Source organism: Pithys albifrons, chromosome 21 (genome assembly GCF_047495875.1).
Source record: "Pithys albifrons albifrons isolate INPA30051 chromosome 21, PitAlb_v1, whole genome shotgun sequence".
In the NCBI taxonomy this organism is placed as follows: domain Eukaryota; kingdom Metazoa; phylum Chordata; class Aves; order Passeriformes; family Thamnophilidae; genus Pithys; species Pithys albifrons.
In genome coordinates, this window is record NC_092478.1 from 6,541,881 (window position 1) to 6,555,208 (window position 13,328).

The window sequence follows — 13,328 nt, forward strand, 5'->3', positions numbered from 1 at the left end:
CACAAGACATGGGGCTGGTGGTTTAGTGAAAGCTGGTCATTGCCCAGACTTTTCTGGCCATTCCCAAAGCTTTGCTGTTTGTAGGAAAACCCCAAGAAACGTGGGAACCCTCCTGACACGTTCAGAAGGGAGAGATCTGTCCGGACAGAAGCTGAGTGCTGCTGGGGGACACTGAGCACCCGCCTGCAGCGACCTGAAAACCTGGACATGGGGGGATCAGGGAAGAAGCTACATCGAGCGCCAGGAGAACACTTTGGTGTGTAACCCAACACAGTGGGTCCCTCGCAGGGGTTCAGGCTCAGGGATCGGAGTCCACAAGGCAGAGGGGACCACCGCGGGGAAATCTTGACCCCCCTCTAGGGCAACAGAGGCACCTCCGAGGGATCAGCCCCCCCAAGGGGACCAGGCTCCCTCCGGGGATGGGGGTCCCGAGGCGGCGGAACACCCCGAGCACCACCAGACCCTCACAGCGCCCTCAGCCCCTCACGGCCCCTCACGGCGCCCCCGCCCCCCGGGCCCCGCCCCTCCCGCCGCGCGCCGCCCCGCGGCATTGTGGGATGAAACAGGATGTAGGCAGAACAGCGCGGGCGGACGGGCCGGGCGCGGCAGGCCGGGCCGCGCTGCAGCCAATAGGGGCGCGGCGCGCGGGGCGGCGCAGCCAATGGGGGCGCGGCGGCCCGCGCGCCGCAGCGGGCGGGGCGGTATTTGAGCGCGGCGCGGCGCCGGGGCGCAGAGCGCGCGGGGCGCCGAGCGGAGCGGAGCGGGAGAGGCAGCGGGGCCGGGCCTCCTCACACCCCATCCTCCTCCTCGGTGCCGCGCCTCGCCCTCCCGGTGTGGCCCTGTCACTGTGAAGGTGAGCGATGCCGGCGCCGGCGGTCTTCAAGCCTCGCCCGGCACCGGCCGCTCCGTGTGCGGGATGGCGGCGAGGCCGCCCCTGGGGTGGGTCGAGGCTGTGGCCGGGCGGGACTGGCCCGTGGGTAGCGCTCGGAGCCAGCCACACCCCGGGGGTCCACGCTGGTGCGGTGCCAGCCCCGCTCCGGGCAAGGTCACCGCGGCCTCGGGCGCCCCCGGGGCTGCCCCCGTGAAGGTCACGCCGGGCTCCGGCTCCTGACAGCGGCTTCTCGGGCCCCCCGCTGCCCTGCTGGGAAAGGGGCTGTGCCGCACCCCCTCCCAGGGCCCTCCTCGGCGGCGATGGGGGATGTGGTGGGTGCTGGGTTTGGGCCTCGTCCCGATCTGTGGGATCTGTGCTCTCCTAATGGGGAAGTGATGGATGCTGGGCTTGGCCTCCATGCTGTTAGTGCTAGGGAAAGTGGTGGGTGCTGGGCTGCAGTCCTGTCCCATTTCTAGGAATCCATCCTGCCTGGAGAGGAAGAGAATTAATTGCCAGGGGCCTCATGTCTCATGTCTTTCCCAAAGCCCCAGCCTGTCCTGCTGGAGCTGCCATTGGGTGCTGTACTTGGGCCTCATTCCTGAGACCTCATTCTACACCAGTGAGGGAAGGGTTGAGTGCTGGCCTAATCCCCCTCTCAAGGCCCCATCCTGCCCTGGAGTGGTAGCTGTGGTTGTGATCTTCCTCCTTATAGACCACATCCTGCCCTGGATTGGGGAAGGGGTGTCTGCTGGGGCTATACTATTACCCCTTCCCAGGCTCATGCTGCTCTGTGCTGGGACTTTGTGGTTTTCCTCAGAGAGGGCCAGATTGGGTGGCAAGACTCCAAGGGCCACCTGTGATCTTGTGGTTTAGGGTTATGTGTGGGTGGTGGTACTGGGCTGCCTCGTGGGAAGTATCAACCTGTAACCTCCCCAGGGAATGCGCTGAGACCAGGGCCCTGCTCTGTGGTGCTCAGGTGGGTGCAGGGTGTGGTGTGACGCTTGGATCTGCTCCCATGGCCGGTGCAGGGCACCCTCTTTCCAGCAGCACAGCCACTGTTGTGATTGGCCGTGGAGGGTGCTGTGCTGGGGAGGGCAGGGGGTGTGGTGCTGCAGAGGGCAGGCTGGCCAATGATCTCCTGAAAGTTAATCGTTTTTTCCTGTGGCTCTGTTGCCCACGGCAGCATGGGCCTGCACTGGGATGCTCCTTGCCTAAACAATGAGGAAGGAAGATAAGATGCCTTTTGCAGGTCCCTCCTGGCTGGTTATGCAATGGCAAATGCCCTCTGAACTCTGAGCAGTGTAGGTGTGTGAAGGCCTGGTGTGTGTGAGAGCTTGCTTGCCCTTTGTCCTTAAAGACCCTTTCCTGGAAGAATGACCCACAAGTGGATTTCTGCTGCTTCCCTCTTCCTGTGGACTGGACCCTCAGAAGACTTTCCAAAATCTACAGGCAGTTTGGTCTGTTCTGAGCTGTGTCTTTTCCCCCAGGGTTTCTGGACTTCAGGCAAACCCCCATTGGCTTAAACCACAGTATGGAGAGGAACAAAATGCCTGGAAGTGGCTTTTCCAGAGCTGTGGTAGAGATGTGTCCTCTCTTGGCATTGGAGCTCAGTTCCTGTCATCTCTCCTGATGCTGTTAGTGTATGTTAATAGCAGTGCTCTATTAAACACTATATCCAAATCATGTAAATTAAGGTGGCAATAGAAGTCTTCGAGTGCAGGCAGAGGGAAGAATTGAAGTATTGTAATCAGAGGTCTGCAATTATGTAACTGGATTCTTTTTCTTTCTGGGTAGCAAGCTCCTGTAATTGCTGTAACAAAGCTACTCCTTCAGTTTTCTGGGACTCTTCCAGGAAGTGATCATTGCAGCAGATTTTTTTCACTCCACAGCAGAGCTAAAAATGTGTAGTTTCACTATTTCAAAACACGCTTGGTAGTATCACCTCAAGACTTACAGCACTGTAAAAGGATTTAGGAAACTTAATGGTGCTTTGCAGACTTCATTGGAGGCACTCCTTGTCCTTAAGAAGCTTATTCCCACAAAGTTTGACTCTGCTGTAGTAAGAGCTGCTGGAAGGTGAACAGTTGTGGTCCTTCTTGGAGCAGTTACCTAATCTCCCAGGTAGCAAGTGCTTCCTGACCAGGCCTTGTGTGGGGCATGGGGACAAGGTTATGGTGTCTGAAGGAGTCCTGCATGGGGCTCCTTCTCTGTGGCTTGAAGAAAGACTGCAGGGCTGGGATTGTCAAATCTCAGTTTTCTAGGATAATATGAGCTGTGCTGGAAACCTCCTGGTGCTGAACAGCTACCTAAAGGCCACAGCAGATCTAATGGTTGCAGTGACTGGTACAAAGCACCTAAACTAACTTAGAGAGCGAAGGGGGCTGCACACCTGGCATTCCATACAACATTTCCCAGTTTCTTAAATCTCCTGGGCAGCACTACCATGCTGGTTTTGGCATATGTGTTGTGGTGGGATTTACTTCCCCTGCCCTATTTCCAGGCTGCAGCTTCTGGCTTGTCAGACCAGCTTTGTCCCGTGGGAACAGCTGAAGGCAGGCTGGGTTTGGTGGCAGAGCAGCAGGGAGGTGAGGGGGTGATGAATGCTGAATGTGGAACAGCACTCCTCCCAGGCTAAACTCAAAGCAGGAACTGTTGACACTTGGGATGGAATGGAATAAAAGCACTGCTGCTTTTAGTGTGCTTCCTGATCCTCTGTGCTGGTGACAGGCGGTCTGGGAGCTGTTGCTTGCAGGGCTCTGAGCGCTGGTGCACCTGGAAGGCAAACTTGGCTGTAGCCTATTGATGTACAGGAGGGCTGTGGCTCTCTGCAGATCCCGTCTCCTCCCACACAGAAGCTTTTCCTGCCTGTGTTTAATGCAGGTGGTGATGTTGGACTGTCTCTGTTCTAACCTCCAGCCAATGCTCTGGTGCTCTGCCTAAAAGAGGCACCTTGGCCTGGGACTGCTGTATGCAACTCAGATAAACTCATCCAGGTCATAACAGGGGTTTGTAGTATCGGCTTGTGACGCAGCCTGCACAGAAAGGACAACCTCTGATGCACAGGAAGCGTCTCCTTTCTTGGGAAGGGATTAAAGGAATCTATGTTCTGCCTTAGGTTCACGATGTCTGACAGAAAGGCTGTGATCAAGAATGCGGACATGTCCGAGGACATGCAGCAGGACGCTGTAGACTGTGCTACACAGGCCATGGAGAAGTACAACATAGAAAAGGACATTGCAGCATATATCAAGAAGGTAACTACGGGAGAAGGGGGCTGTGCTGGCTGAGACTTCCCAAAGCTCTTGAGTCTGTTCCTGTCAGGAGCTGAGTGGCTGAGGCTTCATGCTTGAGAGGGAGAAGATGCTTGGCTTCTTGGCTGCTTTACTGCTGTTTTCAAGAGGATGGAGTGACTTCTCCAAGGTCAGGGGAGGGCTGTGGCAGAGCTCTGGCAAGCTTTGAGCAGTCTGCAAGTGCTGTCCCTCAGGATTTGCCAGCCTGGGAAGGGCTGGCTGCAGCCTCTGCTTAGGACCTGCTCCACAGATCTGCTGCTTGACCTGCAGCACCAGTGCAGGTGGGATCACTCTAATGTTTCACTTGGTGGGCAGCAGTGCATATTTGTATTCTTGGCTCTGGGATGCTGGGAGCTGAGGAGGAGGATGGGCCTTGTGGTGGCTCCTGGGGTTGTGGAACTTGCTGTGTTAGAAACAGTGCATGCAGCTGCCCTGGCTGGTAAAGAGGTGTCTCCCCACTTGCAGGAGCCTGTTAATTAAGTCTTGTGCTTGATGGCATCTGGGGAGCTGTTGGTTCCCTCTGTAGCAGCTTCTCAGAGTGCTCAGGCAAAGTGCTTTTGGAGGAGAGGTGTGTGACTTCAGAGGCAGTCAAGTCCTGGCACCTGGGCAGGGATTTGGGCCTTGCTTGTAATCTAAGCTTGAAGGCAAAAGATTCAAAGGTGTCTCCTGCCTTCTCGGATCACTTTGAGGCATGACTTACCTCAAAGTGCTCAGGGCAATGCAGCCTGTAAAGTGAGTGAGTGCAACAGAAGGCATCCAGAAAGAAGTTGGCCTTTATTTCCTGAGAGTATGTTGGGAGGAGGGAAGCAATTTGATGCACCTTCATGCCCTGGCAAGAAAGCCTTTTCTTTACTTCAAAGGTTCCCTGCAAAGAACTCAAACTCTTGCTGCTATCTGAGGACTAGCCCTTGCTTTCATCTTGGATGTTGAATCTGTTCTTCTGGCTCTGTCTCAGGGGAGGGAAAGGTGTTCTTGGGAGTTGTGTGTTAATTAGAGGGAGGAAAATGGTCTTTAACCCTATCCTACCTGTTAAGTAGAGGAAGACTACTAAACCAGCATTCAGCTTGCCCTCCTCTGACCTCTTGGTCTCCATGTGCTCTCTGGGCTGTGAGCCTGCCTGCTCATTTTCAATGTGATTTTTTCCCCTTTATGTGTAGAAAAGTCCCAAGCAGCAGAAGCCAGGCTTCTCCTTCTTCCTTTTTTTAGGTGACCTTTCAAATCAGATGGCTTGCTGGAGCAGACATGCCAAAACCTTTTTTATTTTTTGTGAGTGGGTTTGGAATGGAAGAAGAGAACTATTTTCCTGACTAGCCTACACACAGGGCCTCTATAACGCTGTTCCAGGGAGAGCTCTTGCCTCTGCTCTCCTTGCCCAGGGCTTATGGGTTCTCCCAGGCTCAGGACATGTTTTACTCTTGTTGGAATCTTCAAACAATCCAATGCAGAGGTCTGGTTGCTTAATACACTGGTGTCTTACAGTGGGGAATCTCAAGATGCTGCAGGTGGGAGGAGAGGTGATAGTGTGTGAACAGAACCAGCTAAGAATTTGTGCTTAGAACTATTTTCATTTGAGCTTTCTTGGCCTTAATGCCTCTCTTCTCTTTCTTCAGGAATTTGACAAGAAATACAACCCAACTTGGCACTGCATTGTTGGTAGAAACTTTGGCAGCTATGTAACACACGAGACAAAGCACTTCATCTATTTTTACTTGGGTCAGGTTGCAATTCTTCTCTTCAAGTCTGGATAGAAAGTAGGAGCGAGTGAAATTTGGACTGTAATGCACTGATGGCTGAAGCCACGACTCCCTCTAACATGGCTATGCCGCTGCATGGACTGTATACTATATTTAATGTGTATATGTTGCAGTAAAAATCTACTTCTGTTTAGTTGCCTGGGAAGAAGGCGGCATTTTTTTGTTACTGCTTTTTTTGGTTGTATTGCACTAGGAAACCTGTAAATGCTTATACAATGGCCTTTACGTGGGAAGAAATAAAACTATTCCACAACAGCTCCCTCAGTGGTAACTCCTTCTTTGAGGCTGAGAAAACTTCTTTGAGCAGGCCAAAAGCCCCTGACTTCCCTACTGAGTCCTGTTAGACTGTTAATCTTGTAAAGAGGAGCAAAGCCAGTGTGAGCCTCTGTCCCACCCTGCAGACTGTAGAGAGCTGGCTCTCCCAGTACCCTCAGGGCAGGTCTTAGACCTTCCCTGAAAGCTGGTGGGGTGGCTCTAGGTGACGTGGCTTCCACACCCAAGTTGAACTCCACCTCGAACTGTGATACAGGCTTGCAGCTGGCACCCTCCGTGTCCTGCTCCCTGCCCATCGCTGTATCTTTGGCTCTGCTGAAACATTGACCTAGACTTGTGTAAGCAACTCAGCCTGGTCTAGAAGGCTTCAAAAGCACCCCCTGAGCTGCTGCTTGCTGCAGAAAGCAGCATCCTGTGGCTGAAGTCTTTAGACCTTGATACTGAGCTCTAAAACCACGTGGCCCGGCCCCGCAATGGAGTAGGATATCAAATTGGTGACTACTGACAACAGCTCTATTTGGCATGTTTGTAGCCAGTTGTCTCAACACTGCCTTAACTTGACGCTCTCCTTAAAGCAAGCTAAGTCGTGTGGAAGACTTGTAAGTGGCCACTGTCTTTTTTTTTTATTATTATTTTTATTTTCTGTAGCTGATAAGCTATTTCTGGAGGACTGTCCTCCATGTTCTGATATCTGCTTTTGTTCTTAAAGCACAGTACCAAGAAGTTAAATTTACATGTGATGTTTGTGTGAAGGAAACTCATGTGACATCTGCTTCAAAGGCAGAGAAATGTCTTGGTCTCCAATAGGTTCAGCAGTGATGTTGTCTTAGTATGTACTGACTTGGGATTACACTGCAAGAAGTTCTGACCTGGGTGTGCAGAAATGCTCTGTGATGGCAAGTAAAACCCTGGTGCTTGTCATAAGCTTTGTTTGGTTTGCTGTCTAATGCATTGGCAATATCACTGGGCTGCTGAGACCAGCTTGTGTCTCTGAGATGAATTTGGTGTTGGGAATAAATCACTGCTGGGTGGGAAGGGGCAGAGTGAAGGGAGCTCTTTGTGAAATAACTTGGTCACCCAGGTTCATGACTTCCTGAAGTAAAAGTCCTTCTTGTCTCTGTGCAAAATCCAAAGTATGCCTAATTTTGTAATATGGATAGAACAATGTAACTAGAAAGAATGTAGCTGTCATAACTTCATGTTGATGGAAATGTCTGCACTGGGGTAATGTGCCTTGGACTGTCTGGGGCACTTGTGTGGTCTTGTCTCTTCAGAACTCCACTCTGGGTCTGAAAGGAGAATGTTTTGGGTTTGTTTTTTTCCAAGCATGAGTCTAATGTGAATCTGTTCACAGTCTCTTGTGGAGCAAGATCTGTTCCCTTCATAACTGCAATGGCTCAAATACCATTTATTTTTTTTCAAACATTAAAGGTGAATTGACACATTTAAACAGCCTCTGGTTTCTTCTTCCTTACCAGCTGTCCTGAGCAAAACCTGCCCTTGTCCAGAGAGGGTGAGCTGTGAGTTCTCTGCCTTGGAAGGTGCCAAAGGAGGCATATCTGTGGCCTGAGGAGCACATGTGGCCCCTCTGTGCTGGTGCTGACTTCCAGCCTGGCTCAAAGGCTGAAGCAGAGGGAGGGATCGAGGGAATTGAGTCCTGCTGCACGCTGATGGGATGTTCTGTGCCAAGTAACCTGGATCTGAAGGTGCTGGGACTGACCTCTTAATGGCTTCAGACAGTGGGGGGCTGGTACAGCAGCTGGGATCCTGGCCTTTGCACACAAAGGTGTCTTCCTTCTTCCCAGGGAAGCAGGTTTTCCTTTCATGCCTCCCTGTGCTGGAGAGAAAGCTGAGAGCTGAACGGATGTGTTTAATGACTCTTGCACTGCGGGGGCTGTGGGCTTGCCCTCAAACAACCCCCTCAGCTTGTTATCTTGCTCCTGATGCAACCTAAATTTGTGGCTATGGCCTCTGTGATATTTTGGAAAAGCTGTGGGCTCTTCCCAGCTACAGCAGTGTAACAGCTCTGCTGTGGCACAGTAACACCAGCGTGAGCAGCGTGACTCACACTGAGCAGCTCCAAACGGGCTGATCTGGCGCTCGCAGGCACCAGCTCTGCTGTTACGAGCCATCTGCTCCCACCCGCACCTGCCAGGGCCTGAAAGCAGGGGTGGTTTCTACTTTTCGGGGAGCTGAGAGCGATGCTCTTTTTTCAGTAGACCCAGCCTTTTAGCTGGAAGTGCAGTTGCTGGGCTTAAGCACCAGGTAGGCTGTGCTGGGGCTCTGCATTCCTAAGGGACTGTGCAGCTCTATGGGGCTGGGCTAGCTGAGCAAATGGCAGGGAAACTGGCTCCTGAATGCCTGCTGCAGCACAGGAGGCTGCTGATCCAAACACCAGGGGAAAAACTTCCTCAGCCTGAGTTCCACCTGGGAAACCCCCCTTTCCAGCCACATATCCACAGGTTGTGGTGCTGCTGGAAATCGAACCCTGATGGGAAGGGGAGGCCCTGACAGGATTGGAGGGATGGTGTGCCCTGGAGCTGACACATGCAAGTAGAAAGTGGACTTGGTGCTTCCTTGGATGTGTCACTGCAGTAGGAGTCCTGCTTCAGGCTAAGGAAAAGGCCCTAAACCATCTTCCCTGTAGCACTGGGGCCCTGGAGGACACAAATTGCCTGAATTTGAGCAGCGCTTCCCTCTACATAGCCAAGAGCAGAGGGAGGTCTGAACATGGAGCTTTGTGTGCTGTTGCCCTCCCCTTTTGCTCCCCAGCAGCTGCCTGACAGCTTTTGGCTTTGACTTTTTCCATGGCTGAGCTTCACATTGTCTCCAGTTTCCACCAGGCACAGGTGTCCTAGATGAAGCCTTTGGAGCATTAACTGTTTCCATGCTGGAGAAGCCAACAGCATGCATTCAGTTGTGAACTATTTGGAAACATCTGGATCTGGGACACAGAGGGGAAAGGTATGTATCTAGGGGCAAACATTTGGAGAAAGAAACTGCATCCAGATGTGTTTGGGCAAAACCACCTTTGAAACATAAGCTCAGTGTACGTTGTCCTGCCTTGCAAGCACTCGGGAAGAGCCTGGCTGCAGGAGAGTCTGAGGCAGCTGCTGTGGGTGAGCTCTGGGTGCAGATGTTCCTGCAGATGTGCATTCACTGCACAGGATGGTGTGGTTTGTGGTTTGAGAGTCTCACAATTTTTTTCTCTCATACAAGCCAAGTTGCTCAATTTCTTACGCTGAGTATTTCTTCCAGATGTGAAAGAGCATTGTGGCATTTGAGAGCAGGCTGGGGTTTGGGAGCTGTGCTCTGTGGGTGTCACTCCTAGACATTTTCTGGGATTTATTCTTCTGCAGAGTGAGCATGGCGTAAAGCCCCATGGGAGAAGGTGTGTTTGATTCAATCAGCAGGCAGCCTTGCTCCATGCCTGCCTGGCACAGTCTTCTTCCTCTTCTGTGACCACCTGAGACTCCAGGAAGGGACAAAGTGACAGCACAGAGACCTGGGAGTTGCACCTTCCTTCTGTGGAAACACCTATGCTGCAGGTCAGTGCTCTCCTTCCCTCCCAGCCAGCCTGCAGGACTGCCATTGCAGTGCTAACCTTCCTTCCCCAGGCATGCTGAGTCTGAGCTGGAAAAGCCATTCCCCAATGGACCTGTTTTTCCTCCCACTGCTTTTGCAGGGGATTTGAGATGAAGAGAGAAAACAGAAATAATTTTTATCTCGCTTTCAGCCTGTGATGGGTAAATCCTGAGGAGGCCGGTGGCACACGATGAAGGAAGCAGGGCTGTGCCATCCCTGCCCACCCGAGGTTTCCCTCCTTTGTTCTATTTATTGAGCAAGGATCCTGACACCCTTTCCCAGACGGTGACTCACAGCAGCTCTGTCTGTGGAGAAGCCTCGTGTCTTAGAGCGCTTTATAGATACAGGAGCTGCAGGAGCCTCGCAGGAGCCAACTGTGTTTATTAAAAGATGATCAGATGTTTCCTTCCTTAAGGCAGTGTCTAGCTGAGGCTGAGTAATAACTCATTACCAACGAGACAAATAACTGCTCATCATCAGGTCACTGCCTTTGCCAAGCCCTTCTTGTAGTGGTGGCAGGTGCTCCAAGCACTGGTGGGCTCAGCACCCAGCATGGGGTAAGAAGACCCCACTCCAGTCCCTGTCCCTTCCCCTGTGGCACCCTGGGCAGGGGCAGCCTTGGGTAGGGCAACTCCAGGCTCTCCTCTGCTGTTCAGCAGGGTTTGGCCCTGGGTTAAGCTTAAGGAACAGTTTTATCCAGCCCTGGTGCAGCATGTTCCTGCCTGCCTGCTTGTGGAATTGGGCTGCTGTCATGGCCTTGCAGGCCTCATTATTCCATCCTGGTGCTGGGGACTCAGAGCCAAAGTGCCAGAACTCATTGTGGCCTGATGGAAAAATCACTGGTGGGCCAGGTCAGTGCTGTGGAGGCATCCCAGGAGTGCTGCCAGGGCCGTGGGTGAAATGGGAGGTCATGCTCTGCCACGTCCCCTGTCCCCACGTGCCCCATGCTGATGGGCCTCGAGGGCTGGGCTGGAGGGGGCAGGAGAGTGGGGCCAGCTCTTGTCCCCTGGCAGGACGTGGGGCTGAGACCCTTGTGGGCTGGCTCGGAGGCTTCCCTCAGACGCCATCCTCTGGCGTGGCCAGCCCAGCTCTTCCCTTCCAGATGCCATGGCATCCCTCCATGTCCTTTGTTCCCTCCCTTGCTTATGCGTCTCCCTTGATTTATGGTCGTTGCAGAGCAGCCCGGCTGCAGTTCAGCTGCTTGCCCAGACCCTGGCTGGGCTCTGTGCCCTGGATCCCAACCTGTGGTCAGGAACACTCTCAGGGAGCACTCTGAGTTCCTCCCTGCATTTGGGGCCCCCTGCATTTTAACCATGTGCAAGGCCTTTCCTTTCACCTCCTTCCAGCCCGGGTGTGAATGAAGTGCTTTCAGGGGGAGGAGATTGCTGGGAGCCCTGCTCTCCCTGTGCATTGGTTGCAGCCCATAAAAGCATCCCAGGAATTCGCCTCGGCTGTCCCTGTGGGGTGAGCCAGTGAAAGCTGCCCTTTGTTCTTTCAGCCCTGGCCACTGAGTCCCACACACCGACAGGGCTGGAATCTGCAGAGCTGGATGTGTGCTCCCACTGGATGCCACGTTGCACTGAGACCCTCAGGAAAGGATTTTCCCACATCTTACCCTGGCCAGGGTGAGCAGTCTTCAATTCTGGAGAAAAACTGTCTCAGGGTTTACGACCTGCATGTGGTGTGGCTGTGGCTTTAGCCCCATGTGCTGCCTAAGCTGAGTCAGGGATGGAAATCCCTGCTTCCAGGGATCCTTCTCCATGCAGTGTTTGATTACAGGTTTGGGGTGTGATCTCACGCCCATCCTGTGCAGTTTCCCGCTGTTTGCCGGCTGCCGGGGCTGCTCCGGCTGGGAAGGGAAGGGAAGGACCGAGGGCTGACAGGAGCCAGGCCCTGTGTCCAGCACAGCCTGCTCACCGCCGGCTGGCACCCGGCCCAGAACATGGCTCTGGAAAAAAATAAACGCCTTTGTTGTTGTTGAGGAAAGCCCAGAACGCTCCGACAAGGACACAACCTCTTCTTAAAGCTGGGTTTCAAAGCCCTGGTTTCTTGAAGGGTTCAAAATGACCTGGCCAAAAGCATCCTCTCCTTTGTGGGTCAGCCTGGATGGAGTAAATCCTGACCCACGTTGCAAGGGTTCCCTCTGAAACTGCGGCTTGCAGGGGGACCGAGGGATGGCACCTATGTGGTCCCTTCCAGCAGGGTTCCCACCCAGGGGTGCTGGCAGGGGGTCCCTGGAGCTGTTCTCTGTTGTCATTAGCAGAGGAAAAGTGTTGGGTGACTCAGCAAACGGGTGCCAGGCCAGGGCTTGGTCGTTGCCTCTGATTGATACGCACAGTTCAGTCAGAGCCTGGGCTGGCTAAAGATACCGTGGTGCTTAAATATTTTATAGAAAATCATTAAGCAATTAAATCTGGTGGATGTCTCATCATAGAAAAAGCAGCTTGAAGTCTGTGCAGTAAACAGGGCAACACTTTCTGCTCGTTTGGGATGTCTTCTTGGAGTCTTAACTATAATCCTTCCTTCAGAATAACTATAATTATCTCTTAATTGCCATTATTGTTTAACATTTTTAGCATTTGCAAGTGCAAACTGTTACAGTTTTCTGTGCAGATACAATCAGTAGCCAGGGCTCACAATGAAAGCAATTAAAATCCTGTGATTATCACAAGGCTGTGTGTCTATCCACCAGCTTCAAACTGCATCACTTGCCAAGATGTAGGCTAGAAACTCAGACAAATATAGCATTCATTTGGTTACCCAGCAAAGCTACTACCTCTTGCTGCCTCCAATGATTTGCATCTATGGCACTTTTTGGAAGGACAGGAGAGGGGAGGGGAAAGCAAGCAGTTTCTAGAATACATCCTGGGAGAATATACAGCAAAGACAAAATTATGCACATGAATTATGCATCTGAATTATGATTTCACTCCTATTTTTGTCCAGATTAGCTCATGTTTGGTGTGCATCCCTGGCAGGGTGCTGGCAGAGCACACTCCAGCTCCCAGCAGGTCACTGCGGTTTTGGGTCCCACGGTCCCTGCTCTGCTGTAGCAGCTTCCCAAAGGCTCATGGAGCTTCCTGGGGATCCAGCCCCCTGGTAAGGAGGGCAGCCCCTGCTCCTGCACTGCTTTTAGGCTGGGTAAGTTGGTTTTCTGTGTTAATTGAATGCATCTCTTCTGTAAACACACCATGGATGAAAACAGATTTAGGTATAGACTAAAAAAGCAGGTCTGTGCTATTTTGTACAGAGAGGGAGGTGTTTACAGGCTCTGCTGCCACCCCAGCCAGGCTTCTCCGGTGTCCCCTGAGTCCCCACCATCTCCTGGAGAAGGCAGGCATGGAAACATCCCAGCCTCTGCCAGCTCAGGGGAGACAAAGCCCAGGAGAGGGCAGCAGGAGGGTTTCCAAAATCTCCCTCAGCAGATCCAGCAGCAATCCCAGCACACAGTCAAATAAAGCCAGTAGTCCTTCCAGGAAAAACACCTTGGGAATCCCTAAGCCCCCTTACCAGGAGGACTGGTGACCCCAGCCCACAGGTGTTTCCATGGAATTT

General features: G+C 52.8%; 1 protein-coding gene across 2 annotated transcripts; it reads left to right on the top strand.

Moving 5' to 3' along the window:
* The first annotated feature begins 710 nt into the window (after positions 1-710).
* DYNLL2 (dynein light chain LC8-type 2) lies at positions 711-7,638 on the top strand. 2 transcript variants are annotated; one of them, XM_071575118.1, is made up of 3 exons: positions 711-853; positions 3,987-4,125; positions 5,772-7,638. In XM_071575118.1, exons 2-3 carry the CDS (start codon positions 3,994-3,996, stop codon positions 5,907-5,909), a joined length of 270 nt encoding a protein of 89 aa, XP_071431219.1. In that variant the 5' UTR covers positions 711-853; positions 3,987-3,993; the 3' UTR covers positions 5,910-7,638. The 2 variants fall into 2 exon arrangements, with proteins under 2 accessions (XP_071431219.1, XP_071431218.1); XM_071575117.1 differs by lacking the exon at positions 711-853 and having other exon boundaries at positions 3,973-4,125.
* Positions 7,639-13,328: the final 5,690 nt, after the last annotated feature.

What these genes read in the sequence shown, in the direction of transcription:
- DYNLL2 (XM_071575117.1), top strand. Translation starts at nt 3,973, where the DNA reads ATGTTCTGCCTTAGGTTCACGATGTCTGACAGAAAGGCTGTGATCAAG. An exon ending in TTGCAGCATATATCAAGAAG is followed by an intron (nt 4,126 to 5,771) that starts GTAACTACGGGA and finishes CTCTTTCTTCAG; the next exon opens with GAATTTGACAAGAAATACAA.